The sequence below is a fragment of the Antechinus flavipes genome, chromosome 4 (assembly GCF_016432865.1).
Source record: "Antechinus flavipes isolate AdamAnt ecotype Samford, QLD, Australia chromosome 4, AdamAnt_v2, whole genome shotgun sequence".
Classification (NCBI taxonomy): Eukaryota; Metazoa; Chordata; class Mammalia; order Dasyuromorphia; family Dasyuridae; genus Antechinus; species Antechinus flavipes.
In genome coordinates, this window is record NC_067401.1 from 200178194 (window position 1) to 200196982 (window position 18789).

At 33.3% G+C, this 18789-nt stretch overlaps 1 protein-coding gene across 7 annotated transcripts in view; it reads right to left on the bottom strand.

Annotated features, from left to right (window-relative positions):
- Window positions 1–18789, bottom strand: part of KIF6 (kinesin family member 6) — a 463312-nt gene that overhangs the window by 224998 nt on the left and 219525 nt on the right. For all 7 annotated transcript variants that reach the window (XM_051996888.1, XM_051996884.1, XM_051996886.1 and 4 more), the window contains exons 12-13: window positions 18635–18779; window positions 8503–8724 (exon numbers count right to left, since the gene is read on the bottom strand). In XM_051996888.1, coding sequence (XP_051852848.1) covers window positions 8503–8724; window positions 18635–18779 — 367 coding nt within the window. The remainder of the gene's footprint in view (window positions 1–8502; window positions 8725–18634; window positions 18780–18789) is intronic.

Here is an 18789-nt window from a genome sequence, read left to right on the forward strand (position 1 = left end):
TGTTCGAACCCCCAGCAATTTATCCTTTGGCCACCAGCTCAATCTCCAGTATCATCCTCATGTGCCTGATTCTAGGTACTCTCTGATACTCTCCCAACTGGTACAGAAGTATAGAAGGAGAGAGAAGAGGCAGATTTTGGTTAAGTGGAAAGGATAAAAATTTAATTAAAAAAGGAAAGATAATTTGGAAATAGAATTAGCAAGATTTGGTCACTGAGGAGCAGTGTGGGATGAATGAGAATAAGGAGCTGGTGATAACAGCATGTGACAGAGTATAAATACAGAAGACAATAGGCCCCAGGACAGAGACTCTGAGAAACCTGCTGTTAGTGAGAATGATACAGTGAATCATAAGAGTAGACAGAGGGGTGGAGGGCTTATGGAAAGATGGAGAAACATAACCCAGCAAACAGAGACCATGCAGAAGGAGAGGGTGCTGAACAATGTTAAGTGCTTCAAAGATATCAAGAAGGATGAGGTCTGAGAAAAATGTAGGTTAGAGCTAGATTGAATAAGCTCTCAAGAGCCAATTGTTAAATTTTCATCATATTTGTACATCAGAGATTAGCAAATGCTACAAATTAAGGCTTAATTTATCATTTTATTGATTGGGCATAAGAAAGTGATGGAGAAAAATACTGTACAAAAAATAGGGCTGATTTTGAAAAGCTTTGAAAAGTCAAACATTAGACTTTACATTTTATCCTAGAGGCAGTTGCAAGTTTACTGGTGTTTATTGAGTAGGGCAATGACAGGGTCAGATTTGTGTTTAAGGAAAATTCCTTTGGCAGCTAGGCAAAGGATGGAGTGAAAAGGAGGGAGACTTAAGGCAAAGACACCAATTAGTAAGCAGTTGCTGTAATCCAGGGGAGAGATGATGAAAGTTGAATTAAGGCAGTGAGAGAGAAGAGGAGACATAGAAGATGACAGCTTGAGGGTATGTAGGGATCTTTTTTAAAGCTTTTTTTTTTTTTAGAATGGGGGTGAATTGGGCATATTTGTAGGCAGCAGGAAAAGCATCAGTAAAAAGATTTTGAAGATTAAAGAAGAAATGATGGAAGGGACCATCTGTGAGGGGATGGGATCCAAGGTACATCTAAATTGGAGTATGTGAATTAAGAAAGAACCTGAAAGTGCTTAATATTTACACTGATATCTTCAGCACTGATTTCCTCAATGTCTTCTGGAAAGAGGAAGACAGTTTTCTTTTGTACTTTTGAGAGGTTCAGTAAATGTCCATCCTGTATATTTTGGATAGGTTAATTAAACTCTGTCCCATACATATTATGCATCTTATTAGTCTGAATGATTACAGGTGAATTATAATCCTTTAGATATAAGCCAAAATCTGATATTCTGAGAGGGAAAATTGCGGGTGGGAGTAATAAAACAAGTTACAGAAATCATTACTGAAACAAGTTGCTCCTTCTCCTCTCTGCACCAGATAAACTCAATCTGTAATTGTCAAGGGCCATGAGTCCAATTGATATAGGTAACTCTATCTTGTATTGTTATCTTGAATATGCCCTGTCATCCTTATTATTGTGTAGGTCCCTCTGAGGCACAGTACATATCTCATAACTCTTTATAGTTATAGCACCTGGCATGGTATTCTACACAGAGCAGACACTCAATAAAAGTTTACTGATCAAAAAGAAATAAGAAATAATATATACCAGAAGCATCACACCAAAACAAATCCCAAATTTGATCTTCCCAAATAAAAGCAGTCTTATAAACCTGTCAATTTTTTTTCTCTACAGAGACTCTCCTTTTCTATGCCTGTTACTAAGGGCACTCCTCAATGGTCTTTGCTTACTTTAATGTAGCTCAACTAAATCTATATTTTGTTTCTAATTCTTTGCTATTACAAAAAAAGTTCTAATTTAAATATGTTGGTGTATAGGATTTTCGGTCTTTCTGTCTAGGTATGTATACCTAGCTTTGACATATCTAGGTCAAAGAATACAGGAATTTTGGTTACTTGTTTGTTTTTTAGCACAATTTCAAATTATTTTCTAGAATCTCTGAACCAATAGCAGTTCTACCAAGATAGCATTACTGTCCCTTTCTTTTTACGGCCCTTTCAACATTAATTCTGATTCTTCTTATCTTTTACAATTTTTGTCAGTTTGATAAGTCTGATGTGGAACTTCAGGGTTGTTTTGTGTTTCTTTTATTATTAGTGATTTGGAGCAATACTTCATATATTTGTTATTAATTGGTAAGTCCCTTTTGTATTATAAATTGCTGATGCAAAGATTTTTTCCTGATGGTAGCTTTCCTTTTTGTCCTATTCACATTTATTTTGTTTTTACAAAATTTTTCAATTTCATAGCATCAAAATTATCTAGTTTTATATTTTGTGGTGGCCTCTACTATAGAAGCTTAGTATCCTCCCATTAGGGAAGGAATGGTCATTTCTGCATTTAGATAGCTCTTAGCTGAAGTCTCTTTCTCCAGCTTGGATTAGAGAAGAAAAGACTGTCAGAAGAATACTACTAAGCTTCCATTGCCTGTGAAAAACATCAAAGATTGACTGGTAGCAGTAAAACTAAACTTTTTTTATGGCTCACTAAATGCTAAATATGTAATGTCTTTAAAGTGCTCTCCTGACCTGGTGATTATGGAAATAGACAGGAATAACTTTTATTCTTTTTATATTTCAAGTGTATCCTTCTAAAGTATAATCTTTTAAATCCTAATGATTAGAGTACCTAATATATTTTAAAACCTAAATGTGTGATTGGACCAAGCCCAGTTTAGAGTTAGTTTAAAATAGCCTCCAATATTTTATTTGGGAAAGAACTAGTCCTGCCATCCCATTTGTGAAAGGTACCCAATCTCATTCTTCTCTAATTTTTTAAAGGAGTGACCACAAATATCCTTATGATATTTCCATTTTGACATTATGATACTATAAAATAGCCTAAACTTAATTCTTGCCAAATTTATTTCTCTTTTTTCCAGAAGTTTTTTCTTAAATAGGGAGTTCTCCTAGTGAAAGCTTACTTAACTTCAAGATCAAAACTATTTTTATTATAATACTTAGATGTCTTAATTTTAAATATTTTAAATATTGATGGATATACTGACAAAAAGTTCTTTGGGGAGCCCTTGATAGTTTACTTTTTTCCCTCACTAATTTTCAAGATTATAAAGATATCCTGAGATCAAAAAATATGAAAACTGCTAGGCTAGATGATAGTACATTTAGGCAAATATGGAAATAACTAATTATCTAGGTGAGGAGCCCTTGATAATTTTTCTATCATTTTTCTCTTTTTAGAATAACATATTTAAATGCATAAAATGTATAGGATTACATCATATTTATTATAAATTCTATTTTTTTAACTTTGTATTTATATTATTTTGTATTGAAATGTAGTTTTCAAAATGGGAGCAGGTTAGGTAGCAAAGTAGATAATGCTAGGCCTAGGAAATTCTTATTTCTGAGTTCAAATTCAGCTTCAGATTCTTACTAGCTTTATGATCCTGTGAAAGTCACCTCATCCTGTTAGCTGCAGTTTCCTCATTTCTTCAGTAAAATAAGCTGAAGAAGGGAATGAAGTGGAAAGCCCTTTCAAGTATCCTTGCTAAGAAAATCTCAAATAGTGTCATGAGGAGTTGAACCCAATTGAAATGACTGAATAACAATAAAAGTTATCAAAATATATTTTTAAAGTTAATAGACAACAAATTAAGAACCCTTAACACAAAGAGTGATAATTAATGGATAGATATCAACTATGAAGATGGTCACTAGTGAAGTATCCAAAGGCTTTTCCTTAATTCTATTTTATCAAACATTTTAAATTAATGATTTGGATAAAATGATATAATCACATTTGCAGATGATACAAATTAGTGAGAGATAACAAGTTGGAAGACAGAACTATGACCCACAAAACAACCTAATGAATTAGACCTATGGACTTAGGATAAAACTCTTAAGGGATAAACATGAAGTCTTGCTTCAATATTTGGAGAGATCCAAGATTTAATTGGTAATGGGACCTCTTCCATCATTTCAACAAATGTGATTCTTTTCCATGTCTTTCTGTGAATCCTCCACAGGATTTATCCAACACACTGGTTTTTTCCAATAGTTCTTTTTAAAACTGCACGAATATTAATGCAGCAGCTAGGTTGTCTGTTAGACATAATAAGGTTTCTAAAAAAAAGTCTTATACTTCCTGTTCAAAAAATCAAGACAGCAAATGCAACGAGATGTTGCTAGAAACAGTTCATGTGACCAAAGACCTGAAGAGTTTCAATGGGCTCTAAGTTCAGTGTGAGTCATATCTCCCCAGTGGAACTACCAGTATGAGTCAACAATATGAAATGGATGCCAAAAAATTAATATGATGTTAGTTTAAGTCAATAGAAGCATATTGTTTGGAATAAGAAAGATGGCTGTCCTGTTGAACTTTGTTCTGTTCGGGTCATTGTGCACAATTAATTACATTGTGCACTTTTAGATGCCACATTTTCAGAGGTACATTAACAGATTGGTGAACATGTCAAACAGGGAAACATGGAAGGCAAGTGAGCCTGAAACCATGTCAGGTGATGATAGGTCAAAACAAGTAGGAATGGTTAGCATGGAAAAGAGAAGATGTGATAAATGTTAAATATCTGAAATAGGATTAGATATGTTTTACTTGTTTCCCCCAAGGAACAACTAAGAATGATGGGGAAAAAATTCACAGTGACAAATTTCAACTCAATAAATTTTTTTCCAAATTTTTTTGCCCCAAAGAGAAACAGGAAAACTATGAAGGTAAAATAACAATAGTTAGCATTTATATAGTGCTTTAAGAATATACAATATAGAGTCCTCTTCATTCCTCACTGTTTTTAAGCATAGGATGGATCACTTTGTCAGGTTATCATTGAGTGAATTAATGTTCAGTTATGGTTTGGAGAAATGTCAATCTGAGGTCATCTCTGAGATTCTTTGAAAACTCTGTTACTTGGTCTTCTATTAACTAGAGATCTCAAATAACAGTAACTAATATTATTTAGTATCTTAAGATTTCTAAAATATTTTATAGACATCATCTTATTTGATACTCATGTAATACAGATATTATTATTATCACCACTTTATAAGTGATAAAAATTAGGGCATTACATGTAAGTTAAGTCCAGGTTCATGAAGCTAGAAAGTATTTAAAGTATAACATATAACCAGGTTTTCTTGCTTCCAACTCCAGTATTCTATATACTATATCACACAGATTTTTTCTACTTTAAAAAATAAATTTAATTGACATCTTTGTTTTAGTCATGGTTTATGTTTATTTTTTTGGCTCTGCTTACTTCACTCTGCATGAGTTCATGTAAAACTTTCCATGCTTCTTTATATTCATCACATACATCATTTCTTATAGTTCAGTAATATTCCATTACATTCATGTACCACAATTTGTTTTACCATTCCCCAACTGCTGAGCATTTATTTTGTTCCCAGTTCTTTCTTATAACAGAAAGTACTGCTACAAATATTTTGGTATAGATGGGGTCTCTCTTCTTATCAATAACCTCCTTGGAGATTAGGGCATAAGCCTTAGTAGAATTTTTCACTCAAAATGTAACATTTTTACTTCTTCCCTCCCCTAGACAGCAAGAATTTCAAATGTTACTCTTTTGATAATTCCAAATTGCTTTACAAAGTAATTCTACTTAAATCATTGCTCCACCACCAATGAATTAATATACCCATGTTTCTTTGATCTCTCCACTGTTGTCTGCTTCCATTTTCTCAACTTTGCTGTTTTTCAAGGTGTGAGGTGACATTTGAGAGCAGTTTTGAATTGCATTTGTCTTACTCATAGTAATGTGGAACATTTTTTCAGAGGGCTGTTAATAGATTATAATTCTTTTTTAAAACTACCCACCCTTCCAATCCTTTGGCCACTTATCTACTGGGGAATGACTTTTACTCTTAAATATGTCTGTGAGTTATTAATATATCTTGGATACCAAATGCTTATTAGATATCTGATAACTTAGTCATTTCCCTTTTTGTCCCAGGTGCATGAATTTTATTTGTACATTAGATCTTCAGTTCTATGTCATCAAAGTCATATATTTATATTTTGTAATTCCTCCTATTCCTTGTTTTGTTCAAAATAGTTTTCTAAATCAAATAGCATAAATACATACCTCCAGGGCAATGAGAATTTACTATTAGAATGATTTTTAGATATTATTATATAAAATCCTGAAATTCCTTCTGAATTACAAAGAAAAACTTAATTATCCTCAATTTTAGTTTTAAAAATTTTACTTTCTTCTATTCTTAGAAAATTGATAATTTCTATTAACTAAAATAACTTAATTAACCAGCACAGTTCATTTCCCTGATATCCTGAATAATAAGAAAATTTACAAGAATGTGACAATTTACAGGAATTGAGACAATAAACTGAAAGAGTACTTCACTCTAATTCTCCTATTGCTTCCTGTGTAGAAAATCAAAATGACATCAGTGGTTTTCATCAATAACATCTTTCACTGTGCCAATATGAATCACAGTGAAGTGTGGTAGAATAAGATTCTATTGACTCCATTTAAAAGAGAATGACTCCTATTTTTCTTTATCCTTTTTGTCTCTTTGATAAATACCTCATGACCTGAGTAACCAGAAATGAGAAACTTTTAAGTTATTTGACAATTAAATTACCAAACAGATGACATTTTTAAAAATTTATAATGAAAAAAAATAAATAAAACAAAAAGAAAAAAATAACTTTTGCATAATCTATTTAGTATTTCTTGGTACAAGATACAATGGAAAAAAAAAAAAAAACAGTGGTGAATTGGCCTTATCCAATATGTGGATAAGAAAGGCCCATTGATTCTTATTATTATATTATTAAGTAATACTATTTTGTACATTTATTTACATTTATTAAATACTAAAAACACCAATTACATGCAAAGCACCCAGTGAAGGGCTGGGCACAGAGACAAAATTTTAAAAAATAATAACTGTTCTTTCCAAGGAGGAGCTTGTGGGGGTGGGGGAGGGTGACAAAGAGAAAGGGGAGATGAAAGATAACATATAAAAATACATGTAAGTAAATGCAAATTATTTGAGAATGAAGTATCACAATTTAGGGGATTAAGAAAGAGAACATGGTATGTGTGTTAAGCTTTAAAGGAAGCAAAGGATACTAAGAGGAAGAAATGAGTCCAGAGGCATTCCAAAGCCTATCCACGGAGACAGGAGACAGAATAATAGCAAGTGGGTAAGTTTGTTTGAAAAGCTGATTATGTTAAGGAGAGTAATAGGAAATAAGTCTGGAGACTGTTTGTGAAGGGCTTTTAAATGTCAAATATGGTAAAATATACCCCATGGCCTACAATAACTACCTGAGATGGAATCATCAGTGATTCATAATCTGGAAGCAAGGAAGCAACTGAATTTCTAAACAGCTTAGAAGACATACCTCTGAGGAAAGTATCATTGGATCACAAGTTTAGAACTGGAGGGAACTTCAGATGACATCTAGTCCAGATCTTTAATTTTACAGATGAGAGGTTAAATGATTTTCCCATGACAAATAGATAGAAATAATAACAACCTAGCAAGTGTCCAAACCCAAACCTCCTTAGTTCTAATTCAATAGTCTTTCCAGGAGATCATGATACTCCTGGTGTCTACCATATCATTTTCCTTGGTCATGTCGGTCAGTTTACATCAGCCAGTGGTTCAGATATTTAGCATGTAAGTGCTAGTACTGATTCAGAACTGGAGAGCAAGTTAAATAATTTCCTTGGAGTTGTAGAGAACTAACTTTCTTTCTTTCTTTAAATTTCTTTCCTTCTCTTTTCTTTCTTTCCTTCCTTCCTTCCTTCCTTCCTTCCTTCCTTCCTTCCTTCCTTCCTCTCTCTCTTCTTTCCTTCCTTCCTTCCTTTCCTTTCCTTTCTCTTCCTTTCCTCCTTCCTTCCCTTCATCCTTCCTTCCCTCCATTCTTCTTTCCTTCCCTCCATGCTTGCTTTGTTCATTCCTTTGTTCCTTCATTCTTTCCTTCCCTTCTTCCTTTCTGGTTTTAATTACTTTCTCTTAACATACAGTCTTGTTTATATCGATTTATTTACCTTTCCTTTATCATTGCATCTCCTGGGAACTCTAGTATCAGGCCAATGTGGTTGGCCATCAATTTCTTATTACTTGCCACACTTAACTTTGAGCTATTCACATATCAGGGCTTTGACAAGTGACATTTTTAGATCTTGTTGTTAGTTTAATCCATTTAGGCTTTGCTCATTGGGGGAATAAAAAGCAAAAAACTTAATTCACTGGATTTCTCAATTCAATTTGCAGCTTGAGCAAATGGAATAGAATGTAAAAGATGTAGGAGTTATTAGAGAAGAATATCAACACAGAATTTGCTATTGCATGCATTCCTATATGTTTTGAACTGAAGAAAGCTATTTTGCAGGTCATCATCGACATTAGAAATACCTGAAATTCATTTAACTGACCTGTTTTCCTGCGGTGAAAACCAGATCTGTAGTCCAAAGAACTGCCCTCGTGAGTCTGTTTTGCTATGCTTGATACTGATGCTTTTGAAGAGTCATCCCCTGGACCTCCACATAAGGGGGAAGAGCTCAATGAAAGCCTCGTTCCTCCCCTGTTCATATTCTGTAGATTGAATACATCCTGGACTTTCTTCTTTTCCTTTTTAAGCATATTTACCAGAATATCTGAAACTTGACTTAAGGAGTTTGTATTACAATTTATGATTGAATTTCCACTGCCACCCTTTATTGGAATCTGCCATTTATTACTTAGTGAAGTGACTAGAAAGAAACTGGAAATTATTGAAGTTGTGGAAAGGCTTGTAAACACTCATAGAAAGCTATTTACCTTGTATTAGTGAACCTTAATATCAGTAAACACATCTGAAGCTTTTGATATTGTCACAGTCAACTGAAATTCTATAAACTCCAAAGACTGGCTATTAATGTTCCAATTAAAAGTTTTTATAAAAACATAAAAAGTACATTTATTCATATACTATGCAGTTAATATAGCTGAAAATCACATTAAAAAATCTTTAGTCTTGATTCCAAAAAAGGAAAAGAATATAACATGTTAATACAGACAATTTTTAAAATGCACACTGTGAGGGAGAGCGTTTCACTAAAATAGTGATACATGCCACTTTGAAGGGTCAGGAAAAGAGTGAGTAGTCTAATAGAGAGAAAAAAATGATTAGAAAATAGGAAAAGGACCATGTATGGAAAACTCAGGTTATTCTCATTACTCTAGCAGAGACCTATTTAAGAAGAAATTATATTGTACTATGCTATGTTATAATTGGCATGAATATACACACATTATATTAACATATAATATATATTATATTTAATATTAACAATACATATTATTATATATATATTGTGTGTGTGTGTGTGTGTGTGTGTGAAGCCTCAGAACTCCTAAAGAATTCATAACTGGAACCCACAGAGAATTCTGCTGTAGCAAAAAGTAAATAAAAGATCTCTCTTCATTTCATACACCTTACAGGTAATGACCTGTGATTGAAATCAGTTATCTGAAGTTCCCTTATTTGTCCTTCTTTGTTGTATAACACCCTAATGTTAAACCATTGGGTGACATCTATTGCACAGTAGCTGAAGAAATATAATATATAAATATATAAAAACATATATATATATATATTACATGTATTATATATAATATTTGTAATATATATCATATATAATATAAAATATGTTTATTATATATTTATTTACATTTTTATATTTATTTAATTTATAAATATTTATAGATATATATATATATAAAAGAAATATATAAATAAGTCCTCTTTATAAAAAGACTGCTCTGGCCTAACACAATGAGATTTCTGCCTAGATCAAACCTCAAATGCTGGGAAGTACCTATGCAGCTAGTTTGCTCCTCATGGATAATATAGGAACTTCCTTCTATAGATAGGAATCTATAGATTCCCCCACTCATCTCCTTATCTTTTCTATTGTTTCAAAAATTCTAAGCTGTGATTACCCTTGCCATCCTGTACTCCACGACATATAAAGTCTCAGGTATAAGGTGTGTGGCCTGTAGGTCCTGGGGATGCTTAAGACCCATAGTTTCTGTGGGACCAAAATGATTTTCATTATAATACTAAGATCTGATTTGCCTATTAAAATACTCTTCTCTTTTCCACCTATACTTCTATATGAGAGGTTGGATTGTTGTTACTGTTTGTTCCTCCTCAAAGAGGAGGACCCTGACATCAAGGAGGGGATGCCAGGACATACAAGTGAATTGGATGTAAGTGAGGGAGGGCTGGGCAAAGTCACCCACTTCACTTTCCCTCCTGAGCCATCTGGGTCCGATGGCCAGGTAGAGATCAGGATGATCGGAGATGACCCTGGATGAAATGGGAGAGGACTGTACTTTAAACTAAAACCAACCTGATTCTTATTACTTGGCCACCAATAAGTCCCAGGCCAAGCCCCATTTGACCACTATTTGAATCCTGATTGACTCAGACTGAATGTAAATTGTAATCATTTCTGCTTTGATCAGAAACTCTGAAGTTCTTCCCCTCCCAGATTAATTCATTTTTTTTTTTGTACTAGGTGAAAGAAAATTATTTGTCTCAATTGCTACTAGCCTTACTCACTGAATGGGTGCAGCTTCAGTTAAACTGAGACCTGTAGGACATCTTAACTTAAAAGATAATCTTTATATATTTCAAGAAAACATATTATGATTCTTTAAATGCAGAAGCAAATGAAGATCTAGTTTTCTTCGATAAGCTAGACATCAAACAGCTCTGCAAAAATAGTAATACAATGAATGTCACTTTTATAAAACATATTTTTATAAAAATGTTACAGGTTAACATGTAATGAGTTTATATTTTTTAAAGAATTAATAAATATTTAAAGTATTTAGCAATTTTTATTTCTACTATGGCATATATTGATAGATATAACTTACATAAAGAAAAACTTTGGGGTCTTCAGTAATTATTAAGAGTTTACGAGTCTTAAGACCAAAATGTTTAAGAACTACTGATTTAGCACATATCTCTCTAGTTTCCTCACAAGAAAACATTCCTTTGTCAAATGCTTTGCCAAAATCTAAGTAAACTATACAGAACTTACCTGAAGCATTCCAAAATCTTGTTTAAAAAAAAAAAACAGAAATGAAATTCACCTGCCAGAATTTGCTCTGTGTGAGACCATTCCATCTCACTGTGGTTACTGCTTTCTTTTTTAGAAATATATCAATCATTCCTTTAATAATTCAACCTTTTAATAATATATTTTTGTTGTTCTTATTGCTTGTCCTTCTTTCTAGAAGTTCGCCAAAAGTCAAGGTCAAATTTGCTGGTCTATAGTTTGCACTGTTCTTTTCCTTTTTTTTTTTTTTTAAATCATGCTATTTGATCTTTTCATATTCTACCTCTCTCATTATCCATGATCTTTCAGAAATCAGAAGCATTATCTTCACAATCAAGTTCTCTAAGCACCCTGAACTGCGCTATTTTCTAGGGACAATTAATGACAACCTATCTTCACTCTTCAGCTAATGATCCATATTTTCCTCTAACTTCCTGACACATTTTTTTTGTATGATATTTTTGACAGTCAATTTTTTCTTATAATGTAGTGGTCTTGTTTCAATACTCCTCACTACCATCCCAGAAACTGTATCCCAAAATAACATATGATCTTATTCTCTAGCCTTCTAAATAGTCTCACCATGATCTCTTTGTTGTTTCTTTCTACTTCAAGTATATCCATAGATATTGCATCAAAATATTGTAAGAAGCAGCACCTCTGATGGAGAAATCTCTTGGAACTCTATACCAAAATAGTAGCAATCTAAAATCTATCTTAGATTATTGGATGGATTAACTTCTTTATTGTTTCAGTTTATGAATTGTGCATGTCACAAGAATCTTGTGGTTAAGGGCGTCTGGTCATCTGTTCTGACCAGATGACCATCTTAGACACAAAGGACATTATCCTGAAGCCTTACCCTTATTCTACATATCCTTCCTCCTTGACTGTACTCTGATATCATTTGTTGATTACCTAGTCCATTTTACAGTGTCTTTTGAAATGCCAATTTTGTTGCTAACTATAAGTTGAACATTTTCATATAACAATTCATCCACTTATTCACTTTAATAGAAACCTGGCTTTGCCTTATGGTTTGTAACCCAGTTAACCAGTAGCCATTTGTTCTTCTGTATCATCCCCCAAGGAAGAGGTGACATGAGTTATGACTGTTTCTTGCTCTTTATTTTATTATTCATTATTCATTATCACCATTCTTGTCCCCTTTTCATTCTGAAGACCATCTAGTCAGTATTTATACTAAATTCTTCCCTGTTATAATATTCTACTAATTTCCAGGTCATAGTTCCCATCAGTATCATGACTATTATTTGCAGCAGTCTTCCTCTTTATCCCATCTCCTGTAATCTTCAATATTTATACTGACAAATCATTTCTAATCAGTGAAGTTATTATTCCAAATATTTCCTCTATTTTTAAAAGTTTTCTTCATTTCCTTATCCTACATTTACATTTGTACTTCGGCCAGTCTTACTCTATAGAAATTTTTTCTCTAAGATCACCATTTCATAATCATTAAATTAAACATTAAATTCATTTTTTTCCATTTCTTACCTCTTTTTTCCTTTCTGAAATTTCTGATGCTGGGGCCCACTACTTTCTACTAAATTCTTTCTTCTCTTTATTTCATAGATACCACATTCTTGGTTCATTTTCTTTTATTAAATTATAGTTTTTAATTTTCAAAATATATACTTGGATAATTTTCGACATTCACCCCTACAGAACCCTGTATTCTAATTTTTTCTCTCCTCCCCCAGTTGGTAAGTAATCCAGTATATGTTAAAACATTTGCAATTCCTCTATTACATATTTCCACATGCTTCACAAGAAAAATCATTATAAAAAAAAATGAGGAGAATGCAAGCAAACAACAACAAAAAGAGTGAAAATACTATGTTGTGGTCCATATTCAGTTCCTGCCGTTCGCTCTCTGAGTGCAGATGACTTTCTTCATCACAAGACCATTGGAACTGGTCTAAATCACCTTATTGTTGATGAAAGCCATGCCTATCAGAATGGCTGTTGCCATGTACAATGATCTCCTGATTCTGCTCATTTCACTTAGCATCAGATCATGTAAGTCTCTCTAAATCTTTCTGAAATTATTCTGCTGATCATTTTTTATAGAACAGTAATATTCCATTATATTCATATATCTTGGTTCTTTTTTCTACCTCTCTAACCATCTTTTCTCTATATACTGTTTTTTTCATTCTCTTTCTGATCATTTAATGTAGTTTTCCAAGATGTGATATTTGACTTCTCTTTCCTTCTATACTTTATTGGCAATATTGTTTGCCTCAGAAACTGGAAACTGAGTGGATGCCCATCAGTTGGAGAATGGCTGAATGAGTTATGGTATATGAATGTTATGGAATATTATTGTTTTATAAGAATAGAGACACCTGGAGAGACTTACAGGAACTGACGCTAAGTGAAATGATCAGAACCAGAGATCATGGCAACAGCAAGATTATATAATGATCAGTTTTGATGGACATGGCTCTCTTTAACAATAAGATGATTCAGACCAGTTCCAATGATCTTGTGATGAAGAGAGTAATCTGTACCCAGAAAGAGAATTGTGGGAACTGAGTATGGATCACAACATAGCATTGTCACTCTTTTTATTATTGTTTACTTGCATTTTATTTTCCTTCTCATTTTTTTTCCTTTTTGATTTGATTTTTCTTGTGCAGCAATATAATTGTATAAATATGTATGCATATATTGGATTTAACATATATTTTTTACCATGTTTAGCATATATTGGGGATTTTTGCCATCTAGGGGAGAGAATGGGGGAAAGAAGGGGATTACAACAAAAGGTTTTGCAATGGTTTATGTTGAAAAACTATCCATGCATATGTCTGAAAATAAAAAGCATTAATAAAAAAATACTCTTTGTCTCTATAGGCTCCCACTACTATTGTTAGGAAAATGACTCATAAATCTATACTGTAATCCTGACTTCTTTTCAGAGCCTTAAACTCTATAGGACACCTCAACCAAGACACTGAGTTGTTAGCAACTGAAACTCAACAAAATTGATTTCAGTTCCTTTCCCTTTAAACATGCTAATCCAGCACTCCTTACTATTTCTGTCCATGGTGTCACGCTTACATTTCTCTCATATTCATATCTATATGTTAATCTTTTGACTCCTCTTTTCCTTCATTACTGTGTCTTATCAATTCTATCTCTACAGCATCCCTCACACCCATCCTCCGGCTCTTTATGGTGCCATTATACTTATCCAAGTTTTCATTACTATCTAATTTGGTAGCTACTGCCATCCTCTTTTTGCAAGTCTTTTTTTTTTTTTTTTGTGCCTCCTCTTATTCCTACAATCCATTCTTTATACTAACATCAGAATAAGTTCATTTAAAAAATTATACAAACATATCTTGAATCCACACTATATTTTCTAATATATACTTAATTATTTATTAAGTATATTCCCTAAGGAAAAGATTTATGAATTTGTAACAGAAAGGAGGGACATGGTGTGTATATTTTGTATGTGTATATGTGTATGTATGTATATATATAACTAATGGCAGTGTGGCACTAATGCTATTATAATTGAAGAATTTTGTTGCTACTCCAGATTCAAACATATATATATATATATATATATATATATAAAACTAATGGCAGTGTGGCACTAATGCTATTATAATTGAAGAATTTTGTTGCTATTCCAAATTCAAATTATTATGCTTGTTGATTGAATTCCTACTAATCCTGGAAAGTATTGTGCTTTAAGGTTTGCATGCCACTTTGCATATGCCATCTAATTTGAACCTCAACTAAAAAAGTTATTCTCCTTAAAGCCTTCATTGATTTCCCCAAATTGGCAATAACCTTTATCTTTAGATCTCACATAATATTTTGTATTTTAACTTCCTAACACACTGAACAAGTTATTATAGATATTTAAGTTGCTAACCTCCATGACTCCTCTTTTCCCTATCCCCCACTACTAGGACAGAAACTTCTTGAAAGCAAGGATTTATATCTCCTAGGGTTTTGCCCCATGCTTTGTCCACTGCCAGGACAAAATAAATGTTGTGTTTTCTACTGTTTTTCTGAAAATCCAAGCACTGTACCTTGAACCCTTCTTCTTTTTACATCCCAAACTCTTGACAATTTGTTGTACTCCTATAGATACAAGTGCCTAACAAAATGCCACTATAAATCTGAAGTATGCACTTGGTTATATAGTTGATAGGGTGCTGAACTTAAAGAATTAGGAAGATCTTAGTTCAAATCTCAGTTGAGTAACTTACTAGCTCTGTGACCTTAGGCAAGTAATTTACTCTATCTGCTTTACTGTCCTTGTGTGATAATAGATCATAAATAAAAGAACTTACTTTACATGGTTGTCATGAGGTTCAAATGCAGTGACATATGTAAAGTATTTTGGAAAACTTAAAGTGCTATATAAGTATTAGCTTGGTTTATTATCTAGTCCTGACTAATATTTTACTTAGAAGACATTTTAAAATGATTGCCTCAATATTAATTCAAGAAATAAAAAAGATCTAATTAATTTTTATTTCATAGTGCAAAAATGACACCTAATTCCCACATAAAAAGTCTCATTGTCATCTCTGGTACATTACTATTTTGTGCTCAATACATTTTAGTAACAAACTTTTATCATTTTTTCCTCTTCATCTTGAGAATTCACTCCTTCTCCAAATCTGCTATTTTTAAAAGATTCAATCTGGACTAGAAATCTCTCCCTCAGATAATTTTCACCTCTCTTTCTAGCCTCTTTTTTCTATTATTTCCTCTCTTCCCTCACTTTCTTATTACTCTGCATGTACTGAATACACCATTATTTGGAGTTGGAGTTTCTCCTAAAGTTCAAATATAAGGTTCTAATCCTTGGATTCAGAGACTTTTACCATACTATCCCAGTTCTCTTTGATTTTCACTAGCTGATCCCACAGAATCCTTCCATATGATCATAGATTTGAAGTCAGAATTGTCCCTTAAGTTTTACATGGTCCTTCTGCAGTTGAGAAAATGAAAACCCAGAGTAAAGTAACTTGCCTAATGCCACCTGGATAATAAATAGCAATGATGAGCATAAACCCAGGACCTCTTTCCATTATATCACACAGCCTCCTAATCTGCTCAGTGACCCATTCATTTGATCATATGATTCTGTCTCAGATGTTCTTCCAAAGTAACAGTATAAACATAGATACGTTTCACCCCCTTTGTCCTCCCCGTCCTAAAGCTGGCAAACTCTTTACCTTAAAGCAGCTCTTCTGAGAAGTCATCCTGGATTAATCAATAAAAATAATATCTTCTCCAATCTCATTCTGTCCAAATATGAAGAAGTTTCTAGGATATATTTGTTTTCAATATATTTGAAATAGTTTATATTCATTATAAATATCAAAATAAGTCAATTTAATTGAATAAACCTTAATAATTAATTATATGAACCTCAACTTATATTTATTTGCTCATTGGCTACTCTCTACATATATGTCACTGTGTTTTAGAATGCAAACTCCATCAGTCAGGATACTTTATGCACAATAACACTTTGTAAATGACAGCCTAAAATAGCAGAGTACTATCTCACATGATTTTTTCCCCACAGGCCTGCACTGACCTGTTTTTGTCCTGCCTTATTCCACTCCTACTATATAAAATAATAGTAATGAATATAGATGGGTAATTAGAAAATTGGAGAAGATACCAGGCTAAGATCACAAATCTTAGATGCAGAGATCAGACTGGGGCCAGAAATGGGGATAGTCAGTTAATAAATAAATATTAATCATCTACTATGTGTCAACCACTGTGTGATCTATAACTGAAAGGCTCCTTGGGCAGTCTCAACAATAAGAGAATTAAAGGAGGAGAAGAGGGAGGGGAAAAGAGAGAGAAAAAGAAAGACAGACAGACAAAGACAGAAACAGAGAGATACACACACAGAGAGAAAGAGACAGACAGAGGCAGAGAGGGATAGACAGAGAGATGGAGAGAGAGAGTAGAGAGGGTGAGGGAGAGAAAGAGATGGAGAGAGAAAGAAAGGGGGAAGGAGAAAGACACAGAGAGACAGAAACAGAGACAAAGAGATAGCCACAGAAAGAAATAGAAAGACACAGAGACAGAAAAAGACAGAAAGATAGAAACGGAGACAGAGAGAAGAGCAACAAAGAAATGACAATAGTGCATGGAGACAAGAGGAGATATAGTGCTGATCTTCAATTGAGAAAAGCACCAGCTGGCTCAATTCTTGGAATCCAAAATGGCTAAAATATATACCAGTCTAAAATGTTGACTCTGCTAATTCTTCACTAAAAATGGAAACTGAAATTAATTAGACAACAGCCTTTACATTATTGATTTGTTCTTTACCTCTTTTTAAAACTTGGATTTCTTTATGGAGTTTGTTTTTGTATATTTGACAAAAAGAGTTGCAATTAGGATTTGGGTGATTCTCAACATAAATATAGTATAAGATCATGGAGTAAAAGAGATCCATAACTTTGTTTATGCAGAACTAACAGAAATAATAAAGATTTGGGATATTTGTATCCATCAAATTGTAAAGATGAGGTATCTGTTATAATATGCATAAAAGCTAAATTAAGGAATGTCTTTGAAGGTGTTCTATAGTCCAATTTACACAAAAAATGTCCCTTTAAAAGTAGCCACTTTTTCTAGAGCATAAATGTCCATTGGCTTTCCTATTACTTCCAGAATCTGGGGCACATGATACTACCAGAGAAAATGAGACTTCTGTCTTGAAGATTCATACTTACTAACTCCAAATTCCTAAATTTGCCAGTACTTTTAACTGGAACCCAAAGCAGTTCATCTGTTTTTTAAATAAAAGCTGCATCTGAATGAATCTCTGCTCTTTGTAAGCTACATACCATTGGTTATTTTTCGTCATCTTTTGAGTTTCACCCACACGCCAGCCACAAACTCAGGACCATGGTAACATTGTGGTGAGCCTGTAATTCTGTCAGCCAGCTAAAGAAAACTGCCCTTCCTTCCTAGAGTGGGCTGTTATAGCTGGGCACTAAAACACAGAGTGCAACAGGGTGGCTGAATCTTTTCTAAAAATACCAATGTCAGTTTGAATTGAAACATTACAGCGAGGTGCAAAGAGCCCATGTCTTGTGTTCAGCTAAAGGAGGGCCATACAGGAGTCTCTACAGGAACATTGTGCTAGTCTAAAAATAACAGTCCCAGGAAATTTAATTCTTCATAAGGTAATAACCTGTTCTTATATAGCATCACAGTTTCCCACTCTTCACATATTTTGTTTGCCAGAAAAATGTTTTTAGCCACAAACTAAAGGAGGCAATGTGAAAGAGAAGTAGGGAGGGGTCAGTTTCCAGGGAGGGGCTGCACGTGAGCAGAGAGTCTTTGAAGACTCAGACATTCTCTCACTCTTTACTCCTCCAATGGAAGGGAGAGTTTCCTGAAATTTCAGAAAGGATACTAATTTCATTGTCTCGCTGCTTCAGGACGTCTCTTAGTTTTTTAAATTCTTCCTCCTTTAATGGCATATCACCTTCTTGGTCTTTGTCTTTGATTTCATGGGAGAATTCATTTTTTTCAGGAATCTTTCTTTCATTTAATAATTTCTGTAAGATA